The 26,922-nt window shown below is 43.2% G+C and overlaps 1 protein-coding gene across 4 annotated transcripts in view; it reads right to left on the bottom strand.

The window, feature by feature from the left end:
* Positions 1–26,922, bottom strand: part of LOC310663709 (protein Lines homolog 1-like) — an 83,317-nt gene that overhangs the window by 45,275 nt on the left and 11,120 nt on the right. For 2 of the 4 annotated variants that reach the window (XM_083411957.1, XM_083411956.1), the window contains exons 6-7: positions 24,067–24,238; positions 19,467–20,662 (exon numbers count right to left, since the gene is read on the bottom strand). In XM_083411957.1, coding sequence (XP_083268083.1) covers positions 19,774–20,662; positions 24,067–24,238 — 1,061 coding nt within the window. In that variant the 3' untranslated portion in view covers positions 19,467–19,773. Of the gene's footprint in view, positions 1–19,466; positions 20,663–24,066; positions 24,239–26,922 lie in introns of those variants that run through there. The other 2 variants (XM_083411954.1, XM_083411955.1) reach the window with 1 other exon arrangement.

Genomic DNA, 26,922 nt, shown 5'->3' with positions numbered 1-26,922 from the left:
TTAGCCGCTTCTGCGCATGCGCGTGACGTCATTTTGCGCGTCTGCACATGCGTGAGTGGCGAAACCCAGAAATAACCCGTTCTGGTACTTCTGGGTCGCTGCGGGACGCAACCTGAAAACGCTCAACCTGAAGCAAACCTAACATGAGGTATGACTGTATATCACCTTGAGCTCCTTGGAGAGAAAAGTGGGATATAAATGCAATAAATTAATAATAATAAATACATTCCAGAGAAGGGACATTCCCAGCCATATCTGGAGATTGCTGGGGTTTGAACCTGGGAACTGCTGCATGCAAACGACTCAAGCACTGAGTCATGTTCTACATAGCCTACAAGCTCCCTCTGATTCAAGCCTTTTTCTTGAAACCAGGAAATGGGAAAAACTGGCATGGAAACCAGGAAATGGAAAAGATTGGCATGGAAATGAAAAAGCATGACTGCTCATTCAATAACACATAACAGGCGAAAGTCTCTGGAAGTTCAGCTGAGCAGACCCTACTATTACAGAACGTGCTGCCACAGACAGCTTTGACATAACTTACAAAACCTGTTTTTGAAACAGATTATTATGGGCGGGTAAGTGGAACTGGGTGAAAGGCCCTCTTCCTAGGAGCTACTCTGTATTCACAGTTATCAAGATGCTGCTTACATAGATGATGGAGGAAAAATCCAGTTTGGGTACCATATTCAGACAAAAACGTAACTCGGGGTGGTGGTGGTGGTAGTGATTTTCATGTCATTTCGATGTTGTAAATGCACTGTTCTCAGTAAAACCTGAATTTATTTTGAACAGGAAATGTTGTCTCATAAGGAGTAATAGATGTTGCTGTTTTGTAAATCGCCTTCTTCTGTACTGTAGACTATTCACAATTGTTTACAAAAGTATCAACTCTGGCATATATTGGGAGATCAGTTACAGTGGTGCCCCGCAAGACGAATGCCTCGCAAGACGGAAAACCCGCTAGACGAAAGGGTTTTCCGTTTTTCAATGCGCTTCGTAGGACGAATTTCTCTATGGGCTTGCTTCGCAAGACGAAAATGTCTTGTGATTCTTGCGATTTTTTTTGCTCCCCACCCCCTTTTTCTAAGGCACTAAGCTGCTAATAGCCTTTTAGCAGCTAATCCGCTAATAGCCGCTAAACCGCTAATAGCACTAATCTGTTAATAGGGTTGCTTCGCAAGACGAAAAAAACGCTAGACGAAGAGACTCGTGGAACGGATTCTTTTCGTCTTGCGAGGCACCACTGTACTTTGAGTGCAAGCTTCTAGATCTCTGACTAATTTTAAATCTATTGTATTGAGTCAGGGACACAGAGGCAAAGCACTGGTCTCCATTACTTACATCGTGCTTTTAGAACTTACCACTGGGTCCCCTGCTGGGTCTGAAGTGTTCTTGGGAGAAGGATTTAAATGCTTAATATAGGAGTCTGAATGGAAATCTCTGTGGTTAGTTAGGACTTATAAATCTGTTTCACCATACGTGTGGTTCTGCACAAATGGCATTTGCACACCTGTGCAGATGTTTCCTATCACATTGCGGTGAACACAGGATTTCTGGCAGAGCTGTGGACCCTGAGGGACATTCTTCCATCGTTGGCGGAAATGCCCTTGGGTGTCATTATTTTGTTCTCAAGGATATCGAGAAATATCTAAAATAATTAAATCACTGGTTTAGGTCTCCCCACAACATATCCACTGAATATGGGGACTAACAACATGAAAACTTGTTGCTCTAAATAACTTTTAGCTGCTGCTAGAATTTCAATAGCCCAGCCATGGAAAACCCTGAAAAATCTACGTTTGTCTTTGGACTTGGCTATTGCAGAAAAATGTGAACATGAACTGCATATATCCAGAGAGGCTCCATAATGCTTTCATGTCATGCGGTGGGATTTTATTTCCTATTCTTGACATTTGTCATCCACACCTGCTTCGGAAATGAGGATGTCTTCATTTATACTGGTGTGTCATCCTTTCTTTAACTTACTTTTTGCTTTATATATGCTATGATGTAATACCCTGCTACTGTACTTTTGGACTGCTGTAATGGTAATAAGGGACGCGGGTGGCACTGTGGGTTAAACCACAGAGCCTAGGACTTGCCGATCAGAAGGTCGGTGGTTCGAATCCCCGCGACGGGGTGAGCTCCCGTTGCTTGGTCCCTGCTCCTGCCAACCTAGCAATTCAAAAGCATGTCAAAGTGCAAGTAGATAAATAGGTACCGCTCTGGCAGGAAGGTAAACAGCGTTTCTGTGCACTGCTCTGCTTCGCCAAAAGCGGCTTAGTCATGCTGGCCACATGACCCAGAAGGTGCACGCTGGCTCCCTTGGCCAATAAAGCGAGATGAGCGCCGCAACCCCAGAGTCAACCACGACTGGACCTAATGGTCAGGGGTCCCTTTACCTTTACTGGTAATAAAATTCTAATTTAAATACATAACTAAACACACTCTCTCTTTTATAGCACTTGCAAATGTGGTATCTGTCATACAGATCATTGTATCTCTACCTTGGTTCTCAAACTTAATAAGAGAATAAGAGAACAAGAAGAACATATGTTTAAAGAAGATTGAAAAATGTTTACTGAATATATGGGGGGGGGACTGTGTACACTTGAAAACAATGGCAGCATTTCAAGAGTGCAAATAAGTCTTGATGGATGTAATAATGTAATACTGAATGGTTTAGTTTATGGAAAATATGCAGGGATTTGTGATATGCAAAATGAACCATGGAAGGATAAGAAGGGAAGTCATTGTTATTTTAAGGCTGTTTAAATGAATATTCTAAATTGTAAAACAGAAAGTTTAATAAAAATTATATATATATATATATATATATATATATATATATATATATATAATAAATGTATGGTGTGAATTTGCCATTAAACTATGTAAAACAGTGGTTCCCAATGGGTGGTTTGCAGACCCCTGAGGTTCTGTGGGACCATAACAAAAACTATCAAAATTGTCAAAAGTAGGGGGTCCATGGCTTCTGCTTTTGAAAATCAGGGGTCCCGCAGTACTTAGCTAACTGGGAACCACTGATGTAAAAAAAAATGAATCAAGCTTAATTCATTATAACTCCGACCAGAATATTTATATGCAAATGCATGCTGGGGATAAGAAGCCTAATCAAACAGATCAGATAAAGAAAGTGTGGGGGAAGCTAAGCGTTGTTGGACTAACTACTGTGCTCAAGGAGGGAGAAAGTGTGACTAAGTAACCACTAATAACACAGTGTATACAATAAAGGGATTCGGAAATTCTGGACCACGGAACTGAATACACCAATTTGTGCAGAAAGGAAAATAGTATGCTGAGGAACATCAGTAGCAGTATTTATTATAGTTATCACGTATTGTGTTCTTTATAATATAATAAATTTTGGAGGCCAGAGTGAGTGTGCAAGTCACCAATCAATCCTGGAATTAGTAAAAGTTTAGAATTAACCTTTGATTAATTTGGTTTATGCTAAGGAGCCAGGCCAGCTCACTGAAAGAACGGAATGCTGACAACGGCCAGTCATTAGCCCATCCAGGAAGCCTCCAAGAGGGCAAAAATGTGCCACATAAGGAGGGGGGAGCCCCTCCCCCAGCTGTGTGTGGGTGGTGGGCGGAGACCAAAGCGGTTTCAGATTTCAGGGTGAATGACATAAGTGAACAAAAAAGGCTTATCAGTTTTGCAAGCGGTTTGGCAAGCAGAGCAAGAGAAGAGAACACCATGTGGGCTGGCTAGGACAAGCTGTAACAAGGAGACACAGAGGACACAACTGATTTCTCCCTTTGCAGACCCAAGCATGCTGCACCAATGACAGAAGCAATGGACACTCTTGGGGTGTAATCCTGAGCACCCTCTAGCCTAGGCTCAGGTTGTATATCTGTGTAAATGCACCACATTTCATAAAGATGTGACAGTCTCTCCTGTGCTTCATTGTCCAAAAGGAAATACATACAGAACCTGGTATGGGTGTGGCGTGTGACAATATTTATTCTAGCCAAGTAATAGTGTGGTATCATTAATAATTTCATATCAGGTGCTTTCTGAGAATTAATCATTTAGTGTTGCTCCTGTAGCTGATTGTGATAATGTAAATTGTGTACAGTTTTTATGATTTAGGTAAAGGTGAAGGAACCCCTAACCATTAGGTCCAGTCGTGGATGACTCTGGGGTTGCGGCGCTCATCTCGCTTTACTGGCCGAGGGAGCTGGCGTTTGTCCGCAGACAGCTTCCAAGGCATGTGGCCAGCATGACTAAGCCGCTTCTGGCAAACCAGAGCAGTGCATGGTACCTATTTATCTACTTGCCCTTTGATGTGCTTTCGAACTGCTAGGTTGGTAGGAGCTGGGACCGAGCAACGGGGGCTCACCCCATCACAGGGATTCAAACCGCCAACCTTCTGATCGGCAAGCCCTAGGCTCTGTGGTTTAACCCATAGCGCCACCCGTATCCCCTTTATGACTTATCAATACACAATAAGGCTTGCACATTTTTTTTTTAAAAAAAAACCCAGCACATAGTGAACACGGTATCTGGTAGAAGGGTGGGAGTCTTGCCTTCTCTCTCCAACCTTGGATGTGCCAACATATTTTTTTTATTACATACCACACACAATATGTAAAAGTAGTCATGTGTTCCCCCTCTACCACCTGCAGGTACAACAAGTTCAACACGTTTAAGGGATTAGGTGGTAAGAAGAGTGAGGCAACACATATTCGGTCACAGTATCCTATTTGACTTTATCCATCTAAAATCATTTATTTAGGTTTTTAGCACTCTACCCAAGCAGCAGTCTTTCCCTGTCTCCCAGAATATCATATGGATCTGTTAACTGTTTTTTTTTAAAATAAACATCAGGAAAAAGTAATATCAATGGCTGCATTAAAATATTTCAGCAGTTACAAGGTGACAAGATAAAGAGAATGTAACTCTATCTATCTATCATCTATCTATCTATCTATCTATCATCTATCTATCTATCTATCTATCTATCTATCTATCTATCTATCTATCTATCATCTATCTATCTATCTATCTATCTATCTATCTATCTATCTATCTCTATCATCTAATCACACACACATAAACACCATTTGTCTGAGATGACAGAACCCTCAAAGCAGTTTACAAAAAGAATCAAACTATTAAATTGTCAGTAAAAAAGTTAAAAACAGCCTTTCAAAGCCTTCAAAAAAATAAAATCAACAACACGGTAAAGGCCAGATTAAAACACATGTCAAGATTCTACATGTTTTTGCTGTTATTAAAGCATTTCGGGTCAGTTAGTACACCTGCCATTCATTAGGATGGTGAGCTGTTTCATTGTTTTTGGCATAAACTCATTAATTTCAGTGAATGCGACCTGCAGCATACAACTGTTCGCATTAACTGCATTCCTTAAAAAGAGAAAGAACCAAACCAGCAGTCCCAGCTACTGCAGAATGAAGCTCAAGAATGAAAGGAGACAAAAAAGTCCTACCTGGCCGTTTCACTCCGGAGAGTACGTTACATCTCCTAGTGAAGAAGACTGAAGAGGCACAGCGGCTTTCTCTGTGGTAACGCCCCATTTGTGCATGATTTTAAATTCTTCAGCGTCCCACCCACGAAAGTTGCAATTCAGGATTCCTGACTCAGGGCAATCCTCCTATTGTGTAAAACCTTAGGATGCACCTCCAGTGGAACAATGCTGATCTGCTGCCTTTGGTGCTTGTCCCAACCTTGTAAAATGAGAGAGTCGTTGTTTTATGGTATCCCTTAATCAGGGAGGCAAATACAGCAGTGGCAGGAGGGGATTCTTCAGCTTAAAGCTGAGTTTCATGTAAGAAACTCCACTTCGATCCTAAAGAATACCCTGAAGGAGCCACAATGGGCTCCAATTTCATGGGATGCATTCCTGTGGTATATGAAAAGCTTCTTTTTTGTAAAGGTACATATGTATTACAGACACTGCATTTTTAACAGATTCATATGAAAAGTGCACAACATTTTAACAGGTGAAGAATCCTGTGCCACATTCACACCATACATTTAAAGCACTATGAGACCATTTAACAAATCATCATCATCATCACTTTTAATTTGTATAGCGTCTTTCTATCTTACAATACCCAAGACGGTTTGCAAGCCGAAGAAACAAAGAATGTACACCCTATAACAATCTAATGCCATACAAAAATGTGACAATAAAACGTAACTTTAAAGTAAGCAACCTTCATCAAATAGTCCAGAGTCGTTCGTGACTGGACTTAAGTGCCACGGGTCCTTTACCTTTTTTTACATCAAATCAAGTAACATTCAACAATCATTGGAATGGTATGGAAATTATACTTCCCACCAAATAATTCTGGGAAGTGTAATTTGTTATGGGTGTTGACAGTTGCTAGGAAGAGCTGTGGGCCCTGAGGCAGCGAACAGTCTGTGACCAGAATAGCTGAGCTGTACAGCTGAGGCTCCAATACTTTGACCACCTCATGAGAAGAGAAGACTCCCTGGGAAAAAACCCTGATGTTGGGAAAGATGGAGGGCACAAGAAGAAGGGGATGATGGAGGACGAGATGGTTGGATAGTGTTCTTGAAGCTACCAGCATGAGTTTGACCAAACTGTGGGAGGCAGTGGAAGACAGGAGTGCCTGGCGTGCTCTGGTCCATGGGGTCACGAAGAGTCGGACACGACTAAAGGACCAAACAACAACAACAACACAGATCAACAAGTCTCAATCAATCAACCTTTATTGAGGTCAAAGACCAGACAGGATCAACAAGTGTTGTTGTTGGGGCGGGGGGGCTTTTCTTTTTTCTTTTTTTAAACGAGATCACACACCAGTGAATTGCAAGCAGCAATATGGGAAAGCATTCATTTGCCTGTGCTGAATTCTCCAGAGGAAGCCACTTCACCCAGGTTCTCAGCACGCCAGCTGGATCCTGTTCACTGGCTCTTGTATCAGCTATTACAACAAAATGTGGGAAATGTGAAAGATCACAGAGAGAAGAGAAATGGGGTGACAGACCACCCCCATCTTCTTCCCACACCCCTCTAGCCTGAGCTGCTCCTTCTGTACCCAGCCACTTGGCCGATCCACCCTGTCCTAACCTCAGCAGCTTGATGGCTATGGGAGAGGCCTAGGGGAAAGTTCACCACTGTTTTTCAGCATGTATTGACAAATTGGACAATCTCATTTCCTTTCCTTTTCTCAAGTATCTGCCAGATTTCATCATCAGTTTTCCATTTTTAAAATAAATAAATAAATATATGGTATTTTTCGCCCTATAGGACGCATTTTTCCCATCCAAAAATGAAGGGGAAATGTGTGTGCGTCCTATGGGGCGAATGCAAGCTTTCGCTGAAGCTTGGAAAGCGAGAGGGGTCGGTGCGCACCGACCACTCTCGCTCTCCAGGCTTCAGGAAGCTATCAGCAAGCCTGGGGAGCCTGCGGGAGTTCCCGCAGGGCTCCCTAGGCTGCGGATAGCAGCCTGCTGCCTGGAGCGCGGGGCGCGCTGAAGCAGAGCGCCCCGCGCTTCGGGCAGATATCCGCCGCTGGGGGAATATTTTTTCCCCTCCTTATTTCCCCCCCAAAAAACTAGGTGCATCCTATGGGCCGGTGTGTCCTATAGGGCAAAAAATGTATGTACTTATTGCAAGCAATTTCCCCGAATATGATGCATGTTAATATGCTATTCTTATAAATAAAAGCATTTTTGCATGCACTGCCAATATGTATATATTTTTGGAGCTGGAGAAATGTATTGCAAAATTCAGAGAGATATGATTGTTCTGGAGGAGCGTTGCCTTGTAGTTCACATATTGGCACAAGAAGTGTGGATTTCATGCAGGTTCTTATTAAAATGCAAGTTGAAATAATTTCTCTCCCACCCCTCTTTTTCAGGAAGAGTATACACCACTATGCAAGCTGGAGGTAGCTTTCTTTCCCACACCCACCACCCATTGCTATCTCAATTTTCCTCACTGATTGCCTGAAGCTACAAATCAGTATCGCCATCACCATATATTTTACTAGCATGGCCGAGCAACTTTCCTTCTGTAGCCAAAAAACCAACACACATGAAAGAGAGATATCAGCAGACGTTGAGGAAACCTGGAGTCTGTAGATATACAAGTTGTAGAGTTGCAAAACGTTCAGAAAAGCAGAATGAAAGGAGAATGATCCAGGGTGTGGAGCGACTTTCCTTTGCAGAAATAGTTGCAGTATTTGGGACTTTCTAGTTTAGATACAAGATGAAGCAGAGGTGAAGTGACAGATTTTTTAAAAACATGCTTGGCATGGAGAACCTGGATAGCGAAGAGTTTTTCTTGTTTGCTTACGGCACTAGAACTCTTGGGCATCAAGCTGAATTTGGAAGATTTGGGACAGATTTTTTAAAAAAGTACTTCAGTCATGCATAGTTAAACTGTGGAACTCACTCCCAAAGCTATATTGGATGGCTTCAAAAGAGATTTAAACAAATTTTGGGAGGAGAAGGCTATCAAGAGCAACTAAAGTAGAACAGTTCCTAGATGAGAATTATCCATGTAACTATATTGATAAGCAATTCAGCCTTTTGAGGTGTAGCTCTGAGGACCTTCTGGTGGTTCCCTCAATGCGAGAAGTGAGATTACAGGGAACCAGGCAGAGGGCCTTCTCTGTAGTGGCACCCGCCCTGTGGAATGCCCATATGTCAAGGAAAGAAACAACTACCTGACTTTTAGAAGATATCTGAAGGCAGCCCGTTTAGGAAAGTTTTTAATGTTTGATGTTTTATCGCCTTTTTAATATTCTGTTGGAAGCCACCCAGAGTGGCTGGGGAGGCCCAGCCAAATGGGCAGGGTATAAGTAATAAATTATTATATATTTACAATGGTGCCTCTGGTTATGAACTTAATTCATTCTGGAGGTCCATTCTTAACCTGAAACCATTCTTAACCTGAGGTAGCACTTTAGCTAATGGGGCCTCCCGCTGCTGCTGCGACATCGGTGTGCTATTTCTGTTCTCATCCTGGGGCAAAGTTCTTAACCCGAGGTACTACTTCCGGGTTAGCAGAGTCTGTAACCCGAAGTGTATATAACCCGAGGTACCACTGTATTATTATTATTATTATTATTATTATTATTATTATTATTATTATTACTACTACTACTACTACTATTAATGTTCGTGCAGGACAGACATGCAGTAAACAAATAAAGCCAAGGATGAATCACAACGTAATCCAGTTTGCACGTAACACTAAGCCAAACCATGGCATTAAACAGACAACTATGTAGGCTCCCATAGAGGAGGCTGTGGTCGCTTTGCTTCTCTTGTCAGTCGTCCTGCTGTTGTAATCCTGCGAGCTAAGCTGTGTTTTGGCTTAGCATGACATCTGACTCCCTCCAATATTTATCAGGTGAAAATAGGGACATTCTATTCTACATCAGGAAGCTTCTCCTGAGTTTGATCTGCTGGACACATATATTTCATATATGTGCATATACATCTGTCGCCTTGAGCCAATTGCAACTTCTCTGCCTAAACTACCTCACAGGATTGTGGTAAAGAAACAATGTGCAAGGGAAGGCATCATGTACAGCACCTTCAACAGATGAATGGAATGAAATACAATGTTAGCTGTAAGCTGCCTTGAGTCCCTGTGAGGGAAAAAGGCAGGTAATGACGAGCACGACGATGACGACGACGACAACAACAACAACAACGAGAATGATCAGGAACATAAAGGTAAAGGTAAAGGTAGCCCTGCCCGTACGGGCCAGTCTTGACAGACTCTAGGGTTGTGCGCCCATCTCACTCAAGAGGCCGGGGGCCAGCGCTGTCCGGAGACACTTCCAGGTCACGTGGCCAGCGTGACATTGCTGCTCTGGTGAGCCAGAGCCGCACACGGAAATGCCATTTACCTTCCCGCTAGTGTTGTTGTTGTTTAGTCGTTCAGTCGTGTCCGACTCTTCGTGACCCCATGGACCAGAGCACGCCAGGCACTTCTGTCTTCCACTGCCACCCGCAGTTTGGTCAGATTCATGTTTGTAGCTTCGAGAACACTGTCTAACCATCTCGTCCTCTGTCGTCCTCTTCTCCTTGTGCCCTCCATCTTTCCCAGCATCAGGGTCTTTTCCAGTGAGTCTTCTCTTCTCATGAGGTGGCCAAAGTATTGGAGCCTCAGCTTCACGATCTGTCCCACACGCTAGTAAGCGGTCCCTATTTATCTACTTGCACCTGGGAGTGCTACTTGCACCTAGCAACCTGCTAGGTTGGCAGGCGCTGGGACCAAACAACGGGAGCGCACCCCGCCGCGGGGATTCGAACCGCCGACCTTTCGATCGGCAAGCCCTAGGCGCTGAGGCTTTTACCCACAGCACCACCAGGAACATACCAGAGAGTAAATTCCATTGCACTCAGTGGGACTTGGTTCTGAGAAAAAATGCTTAGGATTGCAGTGTAAGGCTGCAGAGTCTTTACCCAGTTACAAGGGAGTAAGCTCCATTGAATACAGTGGGGCTTACTTCTGAGTAGCCATGGCTCACGGTATAAGGCTGCCCTTACAATAAAGGAATAAACACTCTGTGCATTTCCTAAAAGAAATGGCTGGCTGCTGATGAATTGCAATTAAAGAATTTTAAGTGGATTGGTTTCTAAATTCTAGGAAGGGCTTCGTACGCCAGTTTCACCACTTCTTTCATTTGGTGCAGGTATTTTACTTTCAGTTTAAACAGGACTCTGTTTTCGCATACGCGCACATGCACACACACACAAAAGTCTCCTGTTTTCTAAAAGGACAGGGGGGTGTCTGATCTCTCCACCACTTTTAACTGAAACAAGAAGGGGAGGAAAAAGCACAACCAGCACAGCTTCTAGATTTAGGTAGGTAGCCGTGTTGCTCTGACGCAGTCGAAATATATGTAAAAAATTGTCCAGTAGCATCTTAGAGACTAAGCGCAGCTTCTGTAATTCTGAGACTGTCCTTGGAAAACCAGGACACTTGGAGACCTGGGCTCGAGGTTTAGCTCTCTCCAGGCAAAACATGAACTGCAACCAAGGTTTGTCCTATAATTTACAGCTTTGTGTATTCAACAGGTTCAGTTTGGGTGACGCTGTGGGTAAAAGCCTCAGCGCCTAGGGCTTGCCGATCGAAAGGTTGGCGGTTCGAATCCCTGCGGCGGGGTGCGCTCCCGTTGCTCGGTCCCAGCGCCTGCCAACCTAGCAGTTCGAAAGCACCCGCGGGTGCAAGTAGATAAATAGGGACCGCTTACTAGCGGGAAGGTAAACGGCGTTTCCGTGTGCTGCGCTGGCTCGCCAGAGCAGTGATGTCACGCTGGCCGCGTGACCCGGAAGTGTCTCCGGACAGCGCTGGCCCCCGGCCTCTTGAGTGAGATGGGCGCACAACCCTAGAGTCTGTCAAGACTGGCCTGTACGGGCAGGGGTGCCTTTACCTTTACCTCTCCATTTCCTTGCTGCTTATTTTAGGAAATCTCAACACAAGTTTCTGTACATGGTCAGTGGATTCCTCAAAGGTTTCCACTGGTTTGACGCAAGACAGCATTTTGTAATAAGCGCAACATTTTCTTCTAATTTAAATGGGAGGAGGCAACACAAATCAACTGAACAAATCACCTCCAGCTCTTTCCCACAAGAGATTTGTGACTAAGTGCTCTGTTTCTGGAGCTTGCTAGGGATATTTCCCAACTGGATTGGGGAAGGGAACAGCAAGTCGCTTCATGTTTTAGGTGAGAGGCTACATTTTCCCGTGTAACAGGATCAACAACATTAACACCCACTTGGGATACGGTAGATCTTTTCATGACTATGATGCTCATCTGGCCAAGCAAGCAGTGGCGTAGCGTGGGGGGTGCAGGGGGTGCCGGCCGCACCGGGCGCAACATCTGGGGGTTAGGGTTAGGGGGCGCAAATCCACGGGTTAGGGGGCGCAAATTACTTGCCTTGCCCCGGGTGCTGACAACCCACGCTACGCCACTGCAAGCAAGCATATGAAATTTACATGAATGGAGGAAATCTAAGCTTTCCATGCATGAAAGATAACACCATATTTTTGGAGACTACAATATCTATATGTCAAATTGTAAACTCAGCCCTGAATGGAGCAATCAAACCAGTACTGCTATTGCAGAAGAGGACATTTAATTGTGGGGTAATTAAGCAATGGTGCAATTAGTCCATGCACAATTTTTCAGGTCCAAGTTCAATTTGCTACCTATGTTTGCACTTCAAAGAAAAAGCAGTGCCCTCCCCCAAAATGTAGGAGAGACAGTAATAGATTTGCATTTATTTGGCTACATAAAACAAAGTAATGTTCAGCAAGTAAGAAAGTTAATTCAGTAGAAATGCTGCTTAAAAGCAAGAAGACAGTCTGTGACCAAAACTGCAATGTAAATATTGTTTTGAAATAGTTATGAAGTGAGCTGCTGATTCTTAACAGCAAAAGCCACCTTTAATATTTTCCTTTTAATTGACTCTTACATAGACATGTCATTAGAATAGATAAGAATCCATTTTTAAAAAAATAATATTTAAATTGTATTCCTTTCATTTATTTAAATAAATAAATTCGTTTCATTTAAATAAATAATTAAATAAATAAAACTCATTTCATTTAAATAAATAAATAAATTCATTTCATTTCATTTATTTAAATGAGGGTTTTGGTTGGTTTTTAGTAAAAAGTGTAGTGCCTTTTTAAAAAAAAGTTTAAAAGGAAATTTAGATCTAATGCAGATTAGATTTACAATTTATACTTTAATCTCTTTGATAACCATTATCAAAGACCATGCAGTGTAAGCATATGAATATCTTCCTCAAATGTATGCCATACAATGTTGCTTGTTCTTGGAATCACATTGCTTCCAGCACATTTACAACATGTTCTATATCCATTTTATCTGCTTTTCCCAGAGTCCCCATCTCATGAGGACAATCTCTGCCAGCATCTTGAATTATTCTGAGCAATTCAGCTCCCTCTTTGTGCTGGGCTCGGGGCTGGGCTGGGCAGGTGTCCCTCCACCTAGTCCTGCTAGGCTTAACCTACTGCCACCCATGGGATGGGGGCAGGGGAAAAAGCAGGTATTAGAATTACTCCACTGGCGCTGTGCTGTCCCTTCCGCCTAGTGAATGTGCAGGCAGGTGTGCTGTCTGTATGATCCCTGCTGCTGGCAGCCAATGGAAAGCCCCCAAGCAGGTCTTTCCAGGGGTAAGGTGGAGCCAGCTCAGGATCCATTTCATTCTGAGCCATTGTTGCACCCAAACCATGTCCAAATGTTGCACCAACTTCAGGCTGGCATGATCTACTTGCCCCCCCCCTCTGTCCTGGCCACCATATGCAGGTCTGTGGCAGTGGACATGTCTCATATTGTACAGTTTCTTCCCCGCTTCTCCTTTCACACTTAGGTAAAGGTAAAGGGACCCCTGATCATTAGGTCCAGTCGTGGCCGACTCTGCGGTTGCGGCGCTCATCTTGCTTTACTGGCCGAGGGAGCCGGCGTACAGCTTCTGGGTCATGTGGCCCACATGACTAAGCTGCTTCTGGCAAACCAGAGCAGTGCACAGAAACGCCATTTACCTTCCTGCCGGAAGAAGAAGGAGGAGGAGGAGGAGGAGGAGGAGTTTGGATTTGATATCCCGCTTTAACACTACCTGAAGGAGTCTCAAAGCAGCCAACATTCTCCTTTCCCTTCCTCCCCCACAACAAACACTCTGTGAGGTGAGTGGGGCTGAGAGACTTCAGAGAAGTGTGACCAGCCCAAGGTCACCCAGCAGCTGCATGTGGAGGAGCGGAGAAGCAAACCCGGTTCACCAGATTACGAGTCCACCGCTCTTAACCACTACACCACACTGGCAGTTGGCCTACTGCTCTTCCCCAGGCCCATTATTTGAGAAATGTTACTAAGTGCATGTTACTAAGAACTTAAGCTAGGAGACAAGGTTTGCCTGATAAATTATTCCACAGGCACTTGGGACCAAAGGTGTACAGTGGCACCTCGGGTCCGTTCTTAACCTGAAACTGTTCTTAACCTGAAGCACTTTAGCTAATGGGGCCTCCTGCTGCCGCCGCGCCGCCAGAGCACGATTTCTGTTCTCATCCTGAAGCAAAGTTCTTAACCCAAGGGTTAGTGGAGTCTGTAACCTGAAGCATATGTAACCTGAGGTACCACTGTATAAATGACATAAACTATATACTCTAATTATTCTTGTGGGAAGGCTACTCAAGATATTGCAAGCATTGGGATCCCAGAGATGCCATCCTGTATCTCACAACTGGCAGAGCCACAATCTTGTCGGACAATTGCTGTGGTCTATTGGGATTCTACCTCCTTTACTGGGAACCCTGTTGGACAGCCAATTCTGAGTCCACATACTTGATGCTGGGTGCCTGAAGAGAGCATAGAAGGGGGAACCTGTGGCCCTCCATATGCTGTTGGGACTCAAGGTCAAATCATCCCTAACCAACATAGCCAATTGTCAGGGATGATGGGAGTTGTAATCCATCAACACCTGCAGGGCCACAGGTTCCCCATCCCTGTAATGTAAATTCTGCTGGTAACCCATCCTCCTGTTCGGCTAAGTTTTGACTTTCAATGGCTTCTAAATGGCATAGAGGTGAGGGACCTATTAGAATGGTCTTCCGCCAGAGGCTAATGGACTTCCTAGCCGTCCTTTATGTCAGGGACAGAAGCTGGCCATGCTAGAATAAGAAACCGATGGCTCTGCCCAGTGTGGTGGTGAGCCACCAGAATTGCCTCTTGGCATGTTGTCCTAGTAATGAAGTATTCTCAGACTCTGGGATGGCATTGTGCAACAGGCTGGCCACTGGACTCTCCTAGACAGGAAGGTGACTGTAACTGTCATGGAAATAGTCAAGTGAGCACTGGCAGTTAGGGAACACTGTGGCCTTGCTGATTCCCTTGGAGATAGATATATAGATATAGATATATAGATATAGATACACACACACACACACACACACACACACACAATTTCAACATAGCAAATTATCAAAACAAATCATCTTCAATATTCCCCATTTTTTCCCTCCCTCCCCCCAGCGACTTTCCTCAGCTCCTCTCTCTGATTTCTCATTCAATGTTAAATTCTGCATATGATAAAACTGTATACATCATTATATTATCTATCTTCTATGTTATCTCTCAATAAATTTGTGTATGTTTATTCAAAACCTGCCAAGGAGTCCAATTCATTTTGTTGTCTTTTTAAAAAAATTGTGAAGGGCTCCCATTCTTCTTTGAAGTCACAGTTGTCCTTCTCTCGTAATTTGCATGTCAATTTTGCCAGTTCTGCATAGTTCATCAATTTCTCTTGCCACTGTTCTTTTGTCGGGGTTTCCTCATTCTTCCATCCTTGTGCAATCAAGACTCTTGCCGCTGTTGTAGCATACATAAAGAAGTTCTTTCTCTTCCTTGGCAGCTTTCAGCATCCTTCTGAGACGCCTCAACGTGCTGACACGGGGTGGGAGAGACACTATGTTGAAGTGACTCTGGTCATTCATCATCATTATTCTGGAAAAAGGGTGGGGAACTGTTTTCAACTCCAACCCACCGGGCCAGATAACAATGGGAGGCAATGCCAGACGCCAAAAAAAAAAAAAAAAAAAGCAAGTGGAGCAATTGACCTTTGTACAGTAGGGTACATTTCAGCCTTGCAATCCTCACCCGCTTATTCCATCTTGGCAAGCAAGAGATATTATTAAAATACATATAGATATATTCAAGACCACATTCCAGCCAGGAAGAACTACAGGAGGCATGCAGCAGAGCCAAAAAAGCTGTAGCCTGGGAAGAGTCCTGAGGGCCACACCTTGCTGTCTAGATCCAGCTCCCTGAAACCCAATGACCGTTGGAGCTAGATGTCACTAGATTCAACCAAGCAACAGACAATCCCAGCTCAGCACTTTGCAAGTCTAGGGCTGTGTACATAGAGTGCATTAAGTAAGATTCTTTCCAGGAAGGAACATATAGGCTATGCTTTTCTCAAGCGACATTCTCCAGGGCAATCCTGTTTGCTGAAGTAGCACAGCAAAAGCAGACAACAAATTGCTTCGGTAATGTAATATATTTGGGTATCAAATTAAATATTTAACATTGTATGAATCTGCCTCCCACGCTGTTTTATCTTAGATCTGTCTTCCTTGTCAATGCTTGGGCGACTGGTACAATATTCTTTCAAGAGGTCAGCGCAGGTTAGCCTCCTGCTATATAAAATGCAAGGTTACCCAGACCATGATGGAGGTGTGTGCAAAAGAATTCCACTAAATCAGTGACAGAAGTACAGAAAGGATTATACCATCTAATCTCAATGCTGTCACAAGAGCTGAGCCACTTGACACTGTTTGACTATGTTCACCTGCGTAGCTAGTTTGGGGTGTTGGGCAAGAAGCCCAACATTTTGAATTAACCAACACCCCAGATCTTCTTGAAAAAGCCTACTCCAGTCCATAGTTGCGGCACAGCCACCAGCTTCTTCTACTAGACTTCTACTAGAAGTGTATGAAATACCGCAGGGATAGCCTATGTGGCATTCTTCATGTGTCTTTGGACTACAACTCTCATCTTAGGTTGCTGGGGAGCAGGGAGTTAGCCAGCAAAGTTCCTCCCAGCCCAAGTAAGCCTACCTTGTTCAGCCCCAAACTCGGAGGAAGGCTGTGGGAACTGTCACTATGACTACAACCCCACCTAAATAATAATAAAAATAAATTTTATTTATACCCCGCCCTTCCTGGCCGAAGTCGGGCTCAGGGCGGCTAACATCAGATATATAACATTAGTATAAAATTGAACAATAATTAAATTACCTCCTAAAAACAGGTCAAAATCAAATTAAAGTCTAATTAGATGGCTTTCCGCAGGGTTAGGGTTGGAAACAGTAAGTAACATGGGAAGTTAACCAGACTGAATAAGTTCACAGAAGTACTTGAAGGCAGCTTGCAAAGGGGCTGGACAGCAGCGGTGGAAGAGAGACAAGCAGGAGAGGGCTTTCTCTTCACAAACCCTTCCATTCTCATGGGTGATCTGACTTCTCACCCTCTCATCTAAAGTTTTCTGCTCTACTGTCCCTTTGCTGCTCTTCAGTAATGAGGTTTTGGTGTTGCATTTAGTATAAAAATGTATAAACCACCCTCAATCCAAAACTGGATTTCAGGGCTAAATCCGAATAACTTTAAAATTACAAAAACTTTATAATATGAACTAACATTACAATTAAGAGGGATTTCACGATGCTTTCTTTTTAAGTGTTCTGTTCTACTTTATACTTAGGTTTACATTTCCAGATTTGTTTTTTTCACAATCCTGGTCTCAACCATCCTCATAAACATGATGGGAGATGGATGATTCCCTTTTCACAAAAAGGGAGATGAATGTTGAGAGAGCATAGTCCACAGGTTCAGCTGGGATTCCACCTTTAAATCTAATATTCCCTCTACTGCATCTCATTGGTCTAATTATTTGTAATACGCTTAAGAGCAAGCTCTAGTGCTTTCTTAAAACAGCAGCAATTCTCAGCTATTACAATGGAAAAATCCTATCGCCATGCTTAAAACTGGAAATTGCATTCAGTATCAATTTCACCTGAAAAACGAGATATTCATGTGCGGCAGCTTCCCATACACTCCCTGCTTACATCACTGACATGCAAAAAGATTTCCCAATTTGTACCTAAGCAAAGCATGGCGCTTAAGTCTCCACAACGTGCCAATGCAAAGTTGCTGAAGATAATCACAAAGATTAAGAAATGTTATCTCCTGCTACTTTCCCATTAGGCATATCACAAAAAGACATTGTGCAGTGACAAAATACTTTCAAATGAGAAATAATGGCACAATTTATTATGTAGATAACTCCTTGCCCTCCTTATATCTTCTTTCCAGGAAGAAACATTTCTGGTATGGGAAATACATTCTTTCCAAACCACAATATTTTGCAGTTTGAGAAGTGTAATTTTCTCTTTGAAGCAGGTCACTTCAAACTTTCCATTTCTCTCTCTTTTTTCTCAACTGGCATAATTTATTATTACTATTATTTGTTCGCAGAATCTGTACCTTCTCCTCCAACAAAAATGCTCCCAGGCTGGCTTACGTTAGAACAAGGCAATCCCTGCCTACAGGCTTACAACCTAAGGGGAAAGAGTCAGGGAGGGGAGAAGTGGGGAAGAGAGAATCAAATTCAAGCCAGTTCTTAAACAGTTGTTCTCAAAGACCAGCTGGCCCAGTTCAGGGGTAGGAGGTGCTCAAGGGACCTGGTCTGTTACAGCAGAGCTGATGGAGTAAGTTCTGCTTCCTGTATCTCCCACTGGGACAATTCTAATACAACACTGCTCCCAGGTGACAGTTGAAAAAGTGAGTTCTGCTTCCCAACTACATTCAGAGTCCATCCCATCACATTTAGGGCTTCACTGCAGTCTACTGCACCCCTAGTGCCGCTCCCCTCCCAGTAATTCTCCTTGCCTCTTACCTGTTTCTCTTTCTTCCTTGCTCCAAGTAAACCTGTTGATCCAGCAATCTTTGCAGAGATTTACCTCTGTATACACTAAGTTGCCCAATCTTTTGTAAGAAACTCAGTAAGTTTCAAACCTGCAACTGAAGCCTGTGTTTTCTTGGCATTTCCCCCTGAAATTGGTGCGTAACGGACATGTCCCTATGGACTGCAGAACTCTGGGCATTTTGCATGCATGTATAACATTTGAACGAGGACCTATGTCGACATCATGACGGATGGACAACATTTGGCTTTGAGAATCACAATTTTTGCAGGCCTGATACGTATCAAGCAAGTTGTTCTTATATATCAGATGCAGCAGGTAAATGAAGAACAACATTTGCAGACCTGTGGTTACCCACCAATCAGAACACAGTCCCCAGAGAAGTGCTGTGATGTTTCAGGTGCTTGTTTTTGCTGCCTGCATGGTGAAGAAGAGAAGGCTCGTTGATTCCCTGCTAAGCCATCATATATGGTAAGTGGACTGTGTTCAGTTTGAAGTGGGGTAACAAGTTATAAAAGACTATTAGAGGCAGAATACTCCCAGGATCCAGATTTTCTGCAGCAGTCACAAGTGAGTGTACTTTTATCTCCTTTGTCCATGCCTTTCATTTCATAACCTTTTTAAAAGACTGCAACTCTTGAGATGCATCAAATACTGAGCAACAGGAGTTCCTTGTGCACCTCCAAAATTTGTTCAGGCTGGTCCCTCAACCTTTTGGAGCAGATTTTGAGGGTGCAGCAAGGGGCGAGGTGAAGGAGAAGTTCCAATGTGCAGAAGGAAATCTGTTGCATAAGCAGAACAGCACTACCGGATAAAACTATTAACGTTGATTCTTTTTAATTATTTTAGACACTGTACATGCCTGTCCAGAGATGGAGCACACAGCTACCCTACTATCTCTTAAAAGTGACAGCTATTCCTGTTGAGAAAGGTTGTGCCTTTCCATTGGGATGGAATATCAAGGAGACCAAAAATAAAATTCAGGGTTTTATTTTTATTATTATTTTCTTTTTAAAAAGACACCCCCAGTGGCTGAATTATACATACCCACAGGCAAGACCATATCCTCCAGTCAAACACTTCCATACTTAAACACATCAATGGATTAGTCATTATAAAGAGTCCGTGTTTCTCAGCCAGTTGGACCAGCTTTTAATGACCCATAGACAAATCCCAAAGAACGTGCCTCTGACCATAGATTCTGGTAAACTTTAAGCTTCTGGAAAAACTCATTTGAAAACTATTAAGTGGGAGAAGGCGGGGGATGGGCACTGCCGATCCTTAGACTTTGAACTTCTTTGAAGCAGATCTGTGCTCGCTACTAAGAGTGTCAACAGAAGTCAAGAGCTTCAGGAGTGCACTTGGATTGTACGGAAAGAGGTTCCTTCGGTGTAGTCTAGAAACCGACTCTTGCACTTGTTGGAAACACTTCACTGATTTCTGAAGCACCCCTTCTTCTGATCCAAGTTTATTTAGCAAAATGGTGGAGTGAAAAGGTGAGGAAGTATCCAAAGTCTCCTGAGGCAACACACATCGTTCTGTCTGGCCACCCACATCCATAAGGCCAGTGACTTCTGCACAAGCTCGATCTAAAGGTGTCTGCCTCACGTCTGCCAAACTCTCCTCTCCTATCCATTCCACCTCCGAATCTTCTGAGCTTTCATAATCCACCAGCCTTTGAAGGGCTCCCACCAAAGACGTATTATCAGACTCTTGCAAAAGGTTAGATCTGCTGGGTTTTACAGCTTGACTGTCAGTATGCCACAGTGCAGAAAAATTTGGGAAAGAGGTTGAAAGGATCTCAGTACCGGATGGGGGATGATACGAAGCATCCGGCAAATTTGAGTCTAGCTGGTAGGCACTTTTTTCTCGGCAGGGCAAGTTCATCATAGAAAAGCTGAGCTCTCCATTAGAGGTGGTCTTGAAGTATTTAGAAATCTTGACAAAATGGCCCCAGTCTTGTACAAGAAGCTTTAAGTATCTTACAAAATATTCCAAGAAGCAGGTTTCAGATGAAATCAAGAAATCAAGTAGAACTGTGGCATCAAATGAAATACTTTTCAGCAGAAATAAGAAGATACAATGGGGATTGCAGCCATTCTGATGTGTAAAAGCAGCCCAGGTTCCATCATCAGAATGATATAAGGAAAGACCAGCTTTGTGCCAGAACCTAGAAAGTTAACAGTTGCAGAGTAAGCTATTCATTGCTTTTGAATCAGTGAACATTTTAGCAAAGTTCTGTTATTTACCATAGCCTGGTCCAAACATAATGAGCTTGGTCTAATACGGCATAGTTTGGTGTAATGCATGCTGCCCATGCACATCATCCTCCCTCAACATTTCCAGGGCTTGTCAAACCATAGTTTCCAATTATATCTAAACCAGGAAACTGTGGCTTAATCTCCTACTACAAAGCAGGCTATGAAACCAATATACCGTATTTTTCGCCCTATAGGACGCACCGGCCCATAGGACACACCTAGATTTGGGGGGGGGGGGGCGGAAATAAAGGGGAAAAAATCCCCCCCCCAGGCGCGGGGCTGGGGCGGGGGAAGCGCGAGCTTCCCCCTCTCCCAGCCCCCAGAACGGGACCCAGAGCGATGCCGAAGCTGCGTGCAGCTGTGGCCTCGCTCTCGGAGCTTGCGGGGCTGGAGGAGGGGGAAGCCCTCCGCCAGCCTTCTAACCAATTCAGAGGACAGCGGGAAAGGCGCGCTGCGCCTCTCCCGCTGTCCCCCGAGTTTGCGGGGCTGGCGACGGGGAGGAGCAGGCTTCTCCCCCCGTCAGCCTTCTAACCAATTCGGAGGACAGCGGGAAAGGCGGCTGCGCCTCTCCCGCTGTCCCCCGAGTTTGCGGGGCTGGCGACGGGGAGGAGCAGGCTTCTCCCCCCCCCGCCAGCCTTCTAACCAAGTCAGGCTTCTCCCCCCCAGTTTGTGGGGCTGGCGGTGGGGCTCTCCTGAAGCCTGGAGAGCGAGAGGGGTCGGTGCGCACCGACTCCTCTCGCTCTCCAGGCTTCAGCGAAAGCCTGCATTCGCCCCATAGGACGCACACACATTTCCCCTTCATTTTTGGAGGGGAAAAAGTGCGTCCTATAGGGCGAAAAATACGGTATGCTGCGAGAAGTGAGGTTACAGGGAACAAGGCAGAGGGCTTTCTCGATAATGGCACTCACCCTGTGGAATGCCCTCCCATCAGATGTCAAGGGAAAAAACAACTATCTGGCTTTTAGAAGACATCTGAAGGCAGTCCTGTTTAGGGAAGTTTTTCATGTTTGAAGTTTTATTCTGTTTTTAGTGTTGTGTTGGGAGCCGCCCAGAGTGGCTGGGGAAACCCAGCCAGATGGGCAGGGTATGAATAATAAAATTTTATGATGAGGATGATGATGCATCCTGGTTCGTGGTCAGTGATCTGGACTCATGAGGACAGTGCATTACACCATGTTGTGAGCTTCCCAAAGATATCAGACTGTGTGCTGTTCGAGTAAAAATGCTTGCCTAGGTGAATCCTTTGCCTTATCCAGCAAAGCAATTATCATGGTTTAAAATAAACAAAAAAATGCTGAACTTATTATAATGATTTATTACAATGAATACTAAGCAAATCAGTATGCAAAAACAACATGCATAGTAGATATGAATGTGATGAAATACCTAGAGAAGGTTTTCCAACTTGAAACTCTCAAAAGTTAGGTACTAAAACATAACATTTTCTGAAAGTACAGTTGTCACCCAATTACAAGGGTGCAATCCTCTACTCACTTACCTGGGAGTAAGCCACTGGAGTCAGTGGGGGTTAGTTCTCAGTAGACATACATAGGATTGTGCTGTTATCTAACTATGGAAGTGCTAGGTTATTATATTTGCCTAAAGGTGAGGGTTCTTTAAGGTGATACATGTATGCATTAGAGTGGGCACACATCTTACAAATGGTATTCCCTCATATGCTAGAGAAAGGGAAATGGCTTTTTAAAGATGGTGCCCACCACACATGGCTTTGTAAGCAGCTGCATTAAAGACAGATTAAATCTTTTTTTACCTGATCAAAAGGCTTAAATTAATCAATGCTACAGTCTGCATTTATTCATTATACTTACAGCCCAGCTTTCAAAACAAAGGTTCCTGCTTACTAAAACACTACATGATTATTTCATTAGAATACAGCATATCAAAATATAAAACCAGAAATCCAATATATAATGCAACAATTGCAATTCTGCAGCAGAGACACCTACAAGCCCAAAGGACACGACACTCCTTGATTTGGTGTTCTGAAACTGTAATTCTTGAATCAACAATAAATTTCTATACTGTTTGGGTAGTTCTGCACCTCTAATTCCCAAGATAAAGGCTTCTGGGTTGTTGTTTTTTTAACAAATGTTATCTTAAACATCTTTTTTTAACTCATTATATATCATTTCCCAGTAAGCTTTAACCTTATTACAAACCACCATATATGATAAAAAAAAACTTCTTTCTCTTTGCATTTCCAACACTTAATTCGATTTTGATTTATACATTTTATCCAATCTATTAGGTGTTAGATACCATCTATATAACATTTCCATATAATTTTCTCTTAAAGCATAACACACTGTAATTTTTATGCCCGTATTCCACAATTGTTCCCATGCTTCCATATCTGTATTATAACAAAAATCTATTGCCCAATGTATCATTGATGATTTTACTTGCTCATCCTTTGTCTCCCATTCCACTAATATCTTATATATTTTAGACAGCACTTTAACATTACGTTCCAACAGGTATCTTTCCAATTGTGATAATTGTTCTCCAAATCGTTTCATATTTTTCTTAAATACTTCATTCAAATGATATTGTATCCATGTTGTTAACATTCCTGATAAATCCTTAAATTCATTTAATTTAAATTCTCCTCCATCCTCTCTTAATAAATTTCTATAAGTTGCCCACCCTTCGGTCATAATCTTTTTCTTTACTCCTATGGCTTCCAATGGTGAAAGCCAAAGTGGTGTTTTTTCCTCCAATAGATTTTTATATTTATCCCATATATACAAATTTCTCCTAATTAAATGGTTTGTAAATCCTTTATGTAATTTCACCTTTTCATACCACAAATAAGCGTGCCAACCAAAAATATTATCATGACCTTCTAAGTCTAAAATATGCAGATTTTTCCAATGTCAACCATTCCTTCAACCAGCATGGACAAGATGCTTCATAATATAATCTCAAATCTGGCAGGGGAAAACCTTCTCTCTCTTTCACATTTATCAATATTTTATCTTTTCAGTTTTTCCCCTTGCCAGATATATTTAGAAATATCTTTTTGCCATACATTGAAACATTCTGTTTTGCCAACCACCAGGATTGATTGAAACAAAAATAACTTTCTTGGTAATACATTCATTTTTACATGGCATCCTTTTTAAACCCATTTCTACCTCTTACTCCTACTCCCTTCAGTTAGTTTCAGGCTGAACTGTTACCTGAAATATAGATGAAATCATTTTCTTATTTGTGATGCCCAATGTTTTTTTTTAAATAAATGAATAAATAAAAGGTTTATGACTTCAGAAAAGTGAAAATGGACACTAACCTTTCAAACTTTAAATGAACTGTTAATAAAGTTTTCGCAGCTTCCAACATGTCGTCGTCTTGTTCTATGAACAGCATGGAGAGCCATGCGCAAGGATGTTCACATGCGTGAGATGACCACACATGGCTCTTTAAGAATGCCAGCAGTGGGTGCATAATACTCTCCAGATGAACTAAAAGCAAAAATGAGAAGGAGAAGAAAGGATCCTTGTGAGCCAAGCTCCCTTTAATCAAACCAAACATTCACTTTTGAGTGTTCCCAAGTGTGCCTTTTGCACATGCTCTAGACTGGCTACTTATCACTAACTGCTCTACTAAAAGGTTTCAGAAGGAATACAGAGGGAAAGTTTCAAGAAAGAGTGTGAATTTGCATATTACCTCCAAATACCTTGTGATGGTAGGCAACTGTCAGCCTGTGGAACAAATCTGGCGTAACATTAATTTAAGTTCATTCTGCATTATCCTAAGCCTGGCTAAATGATAAAACAGCCTTTTGAACCCAGGCAATCTTGCCAAAGCTGGCTGGCGAAAGCAGACAAAATTGCCAGAAATGCATCCATGCACCACCATAGTTCTTGCTCTCTCTGTGCCTCCCACTCCAGTGACAAATTGGGCCTTTTAGGCTCGGTGGAGGTATAAGCAGGCAGGTAACAAATAAATTGTAAGTGGAAGAAAGGGGTTATTGTGTGCAACGGTAGCATCCCCTTTTGCACTATTTGCCTTTCATTAGAGATATTTACCACTATTCCAGGGGCAGCTGTTGAGCATTTACAACCAGATGGACTAAAAGGTAAGGTAAAGGTAAAGAGACCCCTGACCATTAGGTCCAGTCATGACCGACTCTGGGGTTGCGGCGCTCATCTCGCTTTACTGGCCGAGGGAGCCGGTGTACAGTCATGTGGTCAGCATGACTAAGCCGCTTCTGGCAAACCAGAGCAGCGCACGGAAACGGCGTTTACCTTCCCACTGGAGCGGTACCTATTTATCTACTTGCACTTGGACGTGCTTTCGAACTGCTAGGTTGGCAGGAGCAGGGACAGAGCAACGGGAGCTTACCCCGTCGCGGGGATTCGAACTGCCAACCTTCTGATCAGCAAGTCCTCGGCTCTGTGGTTTAACCTACAGTGCCACCTGTGTCCCTGGACTAAAAGGTAGCTTGAGACAAATCAGGACTGAGCCCCAAAAGAGTGATGTTTATCTCACAGCTCTATCTACAAGTATCTAGCCCTATAAACAAGTATCTAACCAGTGAATGCAACACATCCATAAAACAGCATAAAAGGCTTCACATTTGGGATGGTGATAGACCGAAATGGGTGGACTGAGCTGCACTTTAGAAAAGGCCTGGGCAAAACTGAAGGGTCTTGAGCAGATATTTGAAACCAAGTACGTTTGGTGCTTGGTTAATACTAACAAGCAGGCGAGGAGTTCCACAACCTAGGCTAGTTTCTAGCTTCTAGGAAAGTGAAACTTGATGCTTTGTTCAGAAGGGTAAAAAAAGGACCTGACACAGCAGATTGTCTGCCACAGACAACAAACAGGAACCCTGAGGCCTAGGTCTTCTGGACTGTGCAAAACTGGTTCTATACATATCATTAGCTTCTCCTTTAAAGAATTAATTGATTCCAATTTCTTAATCAAGACATCTGTGGGTGGAACTTTCTAATTAGAGAGAAGCGACATACCAAATTATACTGCATGGAAAATTTGAATTCTCTAGAGTTGTCTTTCAACATCAGCTCATACTAGAGGAGGGAGAAAGGTTGTTTTCTGCTGCTCCAGAGAAGCGGACACGGAGCAATGGATCCAAACTACAAGAAAAAAGATTCCACCTAAACATTAGGAAGAACTTCCTGACAGTAAGAGCTGTTCGACAGTGGAATTTGCTGCCAAGGAGTGTGGTGGAGTCTCCTTCTTTGGAGGTCTTTAAGCAGAGGCTTGACAACCATATGTCAGGAGTGCTCTGATGGTGTTTCCTGCTTGGCAGGGGGTTGGACTCGATGGCCCTTGTGGTCTCTTCCAACTCTATGATTCTATGATTCCCACCTCCATTTGGAACTACTTGGCCACATACACCCCCAAAGCCATGATGGAAGTAATCTCAAAACATGAAAAGCCATTTTAGTTGGCTAGCAGAGTAACAAAGAACGGGTGCTGATACACACACAAAAGCAATTCACCATTCTAGGATTTCTATGCATTTTCAAGACAAAGTTCTTTGCATAATCTCACTACTTGATATATAAAACCTATAACAACTTGTTAAAAACCAGCTTTAGCATCTTCTTTTTAACTTCCTATTACAGCAATACGCACATCAGAATTAAAAAAAAAAAACAACCTTTGGGGGAAAAGAGTGGCCTTTGCTTAGTCCTCAACAATTAAAGTGGTCCTTATTTACATAACTAAAGCTTTAGCTGCTTTGCTGTTGGTATTCGTCTGTCTCGAGAAACAATGGAGGGTGCCTCTGGGGTGTCGTCAAACCACTGAGTTAGTAGCACCGAAGTGACCCACCCCCACCCGCGTGGAAGCCTGGGCAGCGTGTACGAAGGTCCTGGGCTGCCCAGACAACAAGACCCCTCTCTTGACCTCACTGATGTGGTCCAAAGGAAAGCAGAGCAGTACATTTGGCACTAGCTTGGCTGTAGGAGTTGCCTGAAGGCACCATCCAGCAGTCTTAATCTACTGATTAAAGCTTGCAGCTTAAACAAAGTGCTGGGAGAGCATGTATCCAAGCAACTATCTGGTGCCTTGATAGGCCTTCAGGCAATGTCTTGTCTTACGGGAATAATTAAACTTTTTAGATCCACTTTGGTTTTCTGAGCAAGTGCTGGGGGCTCCACTCCTTCTGGTTATC

Source organism: Podarcis tiliguerta (assembly GCF_965153285.1).
Source record: "Podarcis tiliguerta genome assembly, chromosome: 14".
Lineage (NCBI taxonomy): Eukaryota > Metazoa > Chordata > Lepidosauria > Squamata > Lacertidae > Podarcis > Podarcis tiliguerta.
The sequence above is the reverse complement of the archived record's forward strand: the minus strand, read 5'-3'. Positions and strand labels throughout refer to the sequence as shown.